The sequence below is a fragment of the Triticum urartu genome, chromosome 6A (genome assembly GCF_056163025.1).
Source record: "Triticum urartu cultivar PI428250 chromosome 6A, HENAU_Tu73, whole genome shotgun sequence".
In the NCBI taxonomy this organism is placed as follows: domain Eukaryota; kingdom Viridiplantae; phylum Streptophyta; class Magnoliopsida; order Poales; family Poaceae; genus Triticum; species Triticum urartu.
The window spans coordinates 23,611,673-23,621,000 of NC_141878.1; the positions used below are offsets into that span (position 1 = coordinate 23,611,673).

Below are 9,328 nucleotides of genomic sequence, written 5' to 3' on the forward strand. Positions count from 1 at the left end.
TCAATAAAGTGGCCGTATGCATCTCCCAGATGCAGAGGCCGGGGGTCATCCTCCTTTTCTAAAAAAAACTGACTTTTCGCGTCAAGTTGTGGCACAAGTGGTGTAATTGACTCAAACCAAAAGTATCACCATGCTTTATTAATAGGTATAGATATAGATAAGATTGATGCGTTCGCTAGTGCAATAAGGTTACACACATAAATTACACAAACTAAGTGACATTCATATTGCTGTTCAAACAAACGATCAACACACATTACATTTAGCTAAGCAAGAGTGAAAACACGGCTAGTACAAACACATACACACGTATATATATTACATGAGCTGAGCCACATCTGTTATTTAAACTTATCACTTCAAAGCATAGCAAGACTAGCTGAAACTCGGAAAACAAGCATGCTTTACGTATCTCCATTTCTGGTTCTAGCGAAGCTTCCCAATGAGTTGCAGTGCCTTTTGTGCTAATCTTGCCCGGGCGACAACGACAAATACATATAGCTTGTCATATACCTTGTCGAAGAGCCGAAAAGATGCAATCCTCCATGTTTTCTTGAAGAGCATGGTACATAACACCACCCAGAGGCCAACGACAAACCCTGACCCAAGACCGAGATAAAAGAACATTGAATCAGACACATGTGCACTTCTCTTGGTATCACCATCAACTAGCTTTGTTGCATTATTACTAACTGAACAATTCCGTTGGAGAGGACGCCCACAGAGACCAACGTTGCCGCTGTACATATATGGATAGTTGTCGTAGAGAGTGTCAAGTTGCGATCCCGGTGGTATTCTTCCGGACAGATTGTTGTAGGACAAATCCAAAGATTCCAAATAGGTCAGATTCGATAGGCTCAGTGGAATTTCTCCACAAAGTTTGTTCCTTGATAGGTCCAATGATTCCAGTGATTTCATGGACCCAATACTTCGTGGAATTTCTCCAGTTAAGTAGTTCCAAGAAATATTCAGGTTCATCAATCCATTCACAGAAGTAATTTCTTCTGGAATTACTCCAGTTAAGTAATTCAAGGATAAGTCAATGCTCGACATATTTGCAAATGATTGTTTATAATGAAGCTCTTGTCGCTTTGTGAACACGGGCAAAATAAATTGAGGTTGCATCCAGTTCGAGTCTATGTTCAAGTATCGCACCTGACCTGCCATGCCCGTCAAAGTTGAAAGATTGCGAGGTATAGCACCTGACAATCTGTTGCCTGCAACATCAAAATTGAACATTTCTCCAAGATTGATGATGCTGGATGGAATACTCCCAGAGAACATATTATAGCTTAATCCTATATACTCTAATGCCATCAAGTCTCCGATCCATTCAGGCAATCTTCCAGATAACTTATTTCTTGATAGATCTAGAAACTTTATATTTGTGCTTTGTAGAAAAGATGGGAACTTTCCCGAGAACTTATTGTTACTCAATATAAGACTCCGTATATATCCCATCTTGATACATTGAGGAAATTCTCCCTCCAACTGGTTGATGCTTAAATCCAAGCACTTCAACTTTTGGGTTTTGCAGATAGATCTTGTAATACGACCTGATAGAGAATTGTTAGATATGGAGAAACAAGTGAGGTTTTCTGGCAGTGGAGGTATTTCACCAGTTATTTGGTTTCTATCTAGATAGAGATAGTTCACTGACATGGATTCCATATTTTTTGGCAGGCTTCCACTGATCTGGTTGTGGGAGAAGTTCAAAAATATAGCCTGTGAAAGTGTTGCCGGGAACCAGTATGGGAGCTGACCGGTTATACCCGTGTTTGACATATCAATGTAATCAGCTCTAGGCAACAACCGAAGCCAAGAAGGAAAATGAGGACCTATTTGGCAAGATGCAAAATATGCTTCCTCTAGTTTCAGTGGGGGTAGCAGACGAGGATCTACTATAATCGTCAAAGGATTATTTGATAAATCTATATACTGTAAGCTTGTGAAACCATAGAAATGTTCTTCGGTGATGACACCTGTCAAATTGTTGTTTCTTAGGTCTAGGGAAATCAAACCGTTGATCCTACCAATCTCAGTGGGCACGGGTCCAGTCATATGGTTATCAGAGAGGATGAGAGTGGCCAAACTGGTGAATTGGGCAAGCCCAGCTGGTAGGGTCCCGGTTATATTGTTTCCATTCAAATACAGTTCTCTTAGTCGGCTGGACGAGCAATGTGGCAAGCTCTCATACAACTCTGCCATGTTCCCATACGAGAGACCTTCTTCAAGGTATAGTACTTCCAAATTGCATAGGTTTCTCATCAACCCTGGCGCTATGATGCCGCCGGGGCCGCCGTCGAGATACTTGTTGTATGAAAAGTCAAAGACTTGAAGGGATGTCATTTGTCCTAGTGTCTTGGGAAAATGACCATACAAAAAGGTTTCTTGAAGGTTGAGGTACTTGAGACTTGTCAAATTCCAAAACCAACAGGACTCGGAGGGGTGATCAAAATGGTTGTAGCTGAGATCAAGCCTCTCAAGTTTTGTGAGGTCCAAGCGTGGGAGCTGTTGGTTGGCATTATGAAGCGAGCAACCAGCAAGATAGAGAACTTGCAAAGAAGGAATCATATTCACGATACTAGGCCAATCATGTACCATGGTGAGATTGAACCCACCAAGGTCAAGATGGTGTAGCAAAGGTAGATGTGTTAAGCTTAAAAAATCTGTTGGTTGCACTATGGTGTAGGTGGTGTAGGAAAGGTCGAGATACTGCAGCTTAGAGAGGTTACCAAGCTGACGAAGCAACGTGTTGTCATCGACTGGTACATTGGAGAGGTCGAGATACTGCAGATTAGACAGGTTACCAAGCTGACGAAGCAACGTGTCGTCATGGACTGGTACATTGGAGAGGTTCAGGTATCTCAAGTTTTTTAGAGAGCCCCATAGTTTTGGAACATGACCGCAATTGCTACATATATATGGAAAATTGCAGGCGAGATCAAGGTGCTCCAAATGCTCCAAAGAAAATAGAGATGGACTTATCTGGCCATCCAAAGATGTTATCCGACCAGTATAAAATTCCTGATCAAAGTACGAGTAGCTATTTCCAAGTCGAAGCTGGAGGACATGGCCAGTCCGGTTGCTGCACCTTACGCCCCTCCACCGGCAGCAGTCGCTGCCTCGCCGCCACGAGGCGAGGCGGCCCGAGGGATCATATGGGACACCGTGTTTGAACGCCAGCAGGGCATCACGCTCCCGCGGCACGCAGACAGCCGTGCCGGTGCCGGTGCCATGGCCGAGAGCAAAGGTCGTTGCGGCGGCTGTTGCCACGAGGAGGAGCAGGAGGAACTTGGTGGTGGGAGGCATGGTAGTTTGGGAAGGCTGTGTGCACGAGTACTCAACGGAGCACACACACGCCCATAATTTATACTCCGCGTACAGTCATTGCGTACAGAAGAATTAACTGGACGGTAACAAAGATATTTACTTCGATGGTCGGAGGCGGGCGTCAACGGTGGGTGGGTTCCAGTGGCCGCATGGGTAACGCCTCGAGTCAAGTCTATGTTTGTTTGCTCCCAGTGTCGTTCGCCCATGGCTGCCCCTACGGTTACGTCGCCGTGGGCTGTTAAATTCCACCGATCGAGGCACACGCTACGATCACTGGCCACACACCGGTAGGCTTTGGCATCGCACGCCCGATCGGTGGCGCTTGCCGTGCCAGACAGGGAACAGTACAAACAAATCTAACATGAGTCCAAAACAAGAAGGTTTGGCCGCTATACCATCTTCTTTCAATTCAAATTTGTGTGTTCCGTATGATCAATCATCCAAATGGCCTTTAACTTGTATCCACCTACAAATGTTTTCAATATATATGGTCACTAACTCGACGGAATATCAAATACATTTGCTACGCTAATACAGGGGAGAGCGTCTGTCTTACTATGGTCACTTTGGCTACATAAAAATGATTGTGTTCTGAATGGCAAAACCTCTTCTACTATGCATGTTATTTATCATATTGTACACACTGGCTTTGTACGTGGTCTACGCTACTGTGAACGGAGTACCAATCGCAGTTCAAGGTGGTGTATATTGTTGCCAACTTGTCGGTTTTTTTTATATATTTACCTTTTGAAATTATTCGTTTGTGGCTATGTGCATTTTAGCTATGCAGAGGGCGGACATTCATCATTACTAGTGGTTGGGACCCGCCATTGCGGGCCTCTTGAGAGGAAGTTGTGCGTGTATTTCCCCCGCTCAAAGAAAAAACCTCAACTTCATTTTAAAATTAAAAAGAAAACTTTCTCACAATACGTGAACATCACATCCATCTCAAAAAGAAAAAGGAAAAGTCTAACAAAATTCTTAAAATGAAAAAGAAAAAAGTATCCGGCATCGCCTGCGGGCATGGAAAGAAAAAAGTAGCGGCTTTGCAAAGAGCAATGCTATTCAGTACATGTTCTACAAAATGCTTTACGTACCAGTTCATTGAAGCGATGGTTGCTAAAATCAGTAAAGGTATGGCACATGGCTGCGGACGAGCGCGCACCAAACAAACTAGTCCATGCATGCACGCGAGATTGAAGCGACGGTTGCTAAAATCGTGGGAGCGGTAACATCTTTATGTAAGAATAAGATTTTCTGTGTACATTTGTTCTGATGTACACGCACTTGGAACGTGCCAGCTAACAATGCAAACGGAGTCAGAACGCTGAAAGCCTGGATAACAATAATCATGTATCTATGTAATGTTACATATACTTCCTAATCTAATCCTATCTCCCTCCTAATTTAACGATGAGCCCCTTTCTCTTCCCATCTTCAATCCTGACATGCCACATTTATTGTTACATAGATAGGTGCATGCACGCGAACGCTGAAAAATCCAAGAGTTGGGCGATGCCATCTGATGCATGCAGTGGGATGCATGTGGTAGCACACGCAGGACTCGCTCTAGTCCATGCACGTGATTCCCCAACGGATATAACACATGCCTGAAGGGAACCTGACGCATGCATGCGACGCAGCCGACGGACCGGCTGCTTGTGTGTCTGTCTCAGCCTAGGCTATGCCTTGTGCACGCAACGCGTGACCACCTGCAAGGCACGGACATGGAATGGTCCACTCTCACCTTCTTGACCTTGAATACAGTGTGCGGCAGTTTCCGTCAGCACGACGTCCACGGAGCTGCGTTGGGCCATCTCAGCTAGATTCTAGCGAAGAAGGATCATGACGAGAGTGTCGGCGAGAGGTGTAGCGAGGGGGCTGGCTACTTGCTATGCGGTGGCGCTGAGTGTTAGAGTCAGGGGAGGGCTATGGGGTGGGGCTGGGCGTTGGAGTGATGGTCTGACTATGAAGTGGAACCGTGGCAAGATGGAGTCTCTGCAACTTTGTTCTGCACGTTGTATAACAAAGATGCAGTCATCCTCAAAAAAGAAAACAAAAGTCTCCCGGTCTATCCTGAGTGATTTTTGCTAACTCATTGTTTGGCGCACTGAGATAACACGATCCCAACCAGGATCATGCTAGTCTCGCAAATTAAAAGGACCCATGTGTCGTAATCCTCCTCTTTTTCCGTGTCTCTCTCTGAAATGTGTGCAGCGTGAGGTCGCTAGTGGCCGTGACCTGCTGCATGGTGCAAGAGAACTCGTGGGCGTCCTCTTCCCATCCTCTGCCCGCGAGTTCTGAGCAGATGCGGGGCCGGGGTCGAGGGCGACGGGCCGATGGCGAACAGGGTCAGCAAGGCTGAGAAGGGACCGGTGCCGGCGACCTGGAGTTGACGGGGACGGGGACGAGGCCTCTCCCGGTACATCGAGGTGATGGGTGTGTCTTCGAGGGGGGGAGGGTGTGGTGACGAGGTGGATGTACATAGCAGATGGATCGGTTGGGGAAGATGAATATGAAATGTGGGCCCCTCTAGTCTGTGAGAGTAGTGTTTGATCCCGGTCGAGATCGTCCTTTTCTTGGTGCCACAAACAGTCGTTTAGCAAAATCAGCCGGGGCAGACCAGAATTATAGAGTATAGGGTGCTAGTTTCAGGGATTTAAAGGTCAAGGTTCAACTCAGACTATGAGTACTAATCCAAGGTTTATTTTAGACTTTTCTCAAAATAAAAACAAGGTAGAATCCATTCTGCTCGAAAGTCGATGTACAGTCCCAAGGGCCATGCAACTACTCTATGTGCCTCGATTTTTTTGTAGTGGAGGGATTCGCTCGCTCAGAGCATCTGCTCAGAGCATCTACAGCCAGACTTGACAAATTCGATCCTTCAAACGCCCGCGGACGCGACCGGACGCGTCCACGGACAATAACTGATCACACATTAAATATTTGATTCTACAACCGGATACCTCAAAGTAGAAACCTCAAATCCATATTATTACATGCAACATAAACCAATCTTTAAGCGGAGCTTGTCTGGCTCCGCTGTGCCCATGTCTGACGGCCGGCTACAAAACCCAGAGTATTGGTCCAGCTGCCGGCAAAGTAGAATAGGGCATGAGACACGAGCCGGCTTACAGGACTCAAGGCGCCACCGTCTCCCTGCCCTACTCTTCCTCGTTAGAGCCTGGAGCTCGAACGGTGCTAGTGAACGTCAGATCGATGATTGATCCATCCCAATTCCCCCGATTAAACTTAAACATTTTTCCTTGCGGTTTGCTTTTTCTGCAGGTTTTGCTGGGCCGGCCCATGTGGTCATATGCGCGGGCGCCAACTACCTGTTCGGGCGCTTAAGGCGGCGAATAGGAGCTCTCATTGGGCACGGCTGGGCGAGCGGCTCTTTGCCTCCTCCAATTTGCACGCCAACGCCCACTCAAAAATAATAATTTGTAACCCCTCAGAAAAAAATGATATGCCGTCGTACGCTCACATATATCGGCCGATCGAGCGACTGATTCTCTACGGTAGCGGCTGCCGGATACTAGGGCGTCCGCAAGGAATAGCAAAGGTAAATCTCTAACGAATTTCTCTTAGCCCTCAATCTTACACTTCGATAAATTTCTCTGGTTCTTGATTGATGTGCGACGGGGAGTTAGAAGATGTGTTCCACGAACTATTTATTTGCCCGCATGCAACGCTGCTATGGGACAATATGTGACAGGTTTGTCCGATCCCTCCTAGAGAGTCAATCATCAACTCCAGACCCGAATGGATTTTCATTCTACTGGTCGACAAGCCTGACAACGTGCGTGTGATGATCATTTTGCTCTGATGGTGGATTTGGAGCTTGCAGAAAGAGCTGATGCATGGAAAGGCAGTGGCACCTCCTAATGCGGCGAAAACTTTCCCGTGCAGCTACCTTTTCTCGATTCAACCGGCCGAGTTGCAAAGTGTGGAAGACATTATCAAGGGCAAGTCCCCGGTGGTTGACATCTCTCCCAAACCTATACCAGTACAGAAGCAACGACTCCCCTGGCCTAGGCCGGCTCCTGGCTGGGCAGCATTGTTTGTTCGTGAAAGAAACTGGTGTAGCCGGTACGGGTATGATTCTAAGGGACAATAATGGTGTTGTTTTCTAAGCATATTGCTACTTATTCTACTGCGAAGATGCCCTTGAAGCGGAAATTAGTGCTATCCTAAAAGCCATGTCATTGAGCATGCAATGGGCGGAGCTGCCAATAATTATTAAATCTGATAGCTCGACTGCAATTGCTGCCTTGACTGGTCGGCATATGGTCATCTAGTGCCGGAGATCAAGAAGCTTTTGGGCGAGCTAGAGGTAGCATCGCTTGTTCATTGTGGCACGTTCCAGACAGTGCTTCAGAGTTTGTATTAGCAAAATGTAACACTATTTACAAAGAATAAAACCCATGACTTACCCTACAAAAAAAAGCCCAAACTAATGTCAGTGTAAGTGTATTGAAACTTCACATTCCTGGTTCAAACACAGTTAAACAACTAGGACTATTTGTTTCCAACAACCTTCCTGCCCCCAACTGAAGTACTCCAGTTCCAACTCTCAAGCTCACGTACATACTCACGCCATCAACCTCAAGATGCTGTGAAGGATCCACTTCCACTCATGATGGGCCTGCCTGCGGTGTCTTGTTTTTTATGATCGTTTTACATCTGCTCTACACTAGCCATTAGCAACTGTGATTTTATTTGTCTGGGAGTTGTCCCATGCTTGGTTTGTGTTTCACTGCTGATTGTTAGGATAGTCTCTATTTTTTATGGCGCATTTTTTTTTGTCTACATGTTTCGATTGCAAGTGCATACATTGGATCTTTTGCCAGTATGTTGAACTTGCTCTCTCCCCTTTCTTGTTTCCTGTTTGCAAATTCTGTTTGTTATGAATTAATGGAAAGGGATGATTGCCCTGTTAAAAAAACCTGAAGCTCATGCATATTTCTAAACCTGTGCCAGTAGGCACATGAACTCAACTAAATTTCACAACAAAATTTGCACAAATGTTTATATGACGCCCATCTCAAACACATAGTCCCGCATAATGCATCAGAAACATGCAAATAAGATAATTGGTCATCTAATGAAAAATCAATGTACAAACTCATAGACTTAAAAATAAGTGTTTCCAACCCACATGAGAAACGAACACCCATATACATGCATATATATGGTCTTGTCGCAGTACAAATCATTGCTTTCCACACGGCATAGTGACCTTAATGTGCAAGTTTCCTAGGATGCATACTAGTTAGTTACAAAAAGATTTTCATGGCTCGTAACTGAGAAGGCATGTCAATTTCAAAGAGGTTAAAGAAGAGAGCCCAACGCCGCATAACACGGATCTTCTTTGTTTCCAGATCAAGAACGACGAGCCGAGGATGGAAATAGTTCATCACATCATGTTCGCGTAGGCTTATCTGCAGGACCACGATAGTGCTTCTCTCACTCGGGTGCATGAACGTAGTTTCAAGATGTCGTTCGGCAGGGATGTCGGGGTCTAGAGACCGCACCTTCTCCCACACATCGATCACAGTCTCTAGGGCCCATCCACCGCCGTCACGGAGCTGGTGCCACATGGAGATAGTGAAACCATCGGCACAGAACAGTCTTAGTAACTTGGACCGGCACCCGACTGGGGAGGAGTAGGATCCTAGGTAGGGTGGTCCTCTTTCGAAGTTGGTAACAAAAGCAGGGACATGGACCTCCAGCTGGCCTGGTTCAGCTGTGCGGACGTCATAGGTTATGATCTTGCCGCCACCGTCCAACAACCAATGGATAATGCCACCGGGGAGAACAATGGCTTTGGGGTGCCTCTCGGGCCACTTTTGCGGGAAGAAGCCGTCATGGGTCACAACGGGTCCCCAGGTGCTGGTTGACGATGTGAATGTCTGGATTTTGATGGCACATCCATTACTGCTGAGTTCGCCGGCGAATAGTAAGAAGTAGCAGTCAATGTCGTCCGCAGCGG

At 46.1% G+C, this 9,328-nt stretch overlaps 1 protein-coding gene across 1 annotated transcript; it reads right to left on the bottom strand.

The window, feature by feature from the left end:
* Positions 1 to 289: 289 nt before the first annotated feature.
* Positions 290 to 3,324, bottom strand: LOC125516680 (receptor-like protein EIX2). Its single transcript, XM_048682030.2, has one exon. The coding sequence runs from the start codon at positions 3,310 to 3,312 to the stop codon at positions 427 to 429; it is 2,886 nt and encodes a 961-aa protein (XP_048537987.2). The 5' UTR covers positions 3,313 to 3,324; the 3' UTR covers positions 290 to 426.
* Positions 3,325 to 9,328: the final 6,004 nt, after the last annotated feature.

What these genes read in the sequence shown, in the direction of transcription:
- LOC125516680 (XM_048682030.2), bottom strand. Translation starts at nt 3,312, where the DNA reads ATGCCTCCCACCACCAAGTTCCTCCTGCTCCTCCTCGTGGCAACAGCC.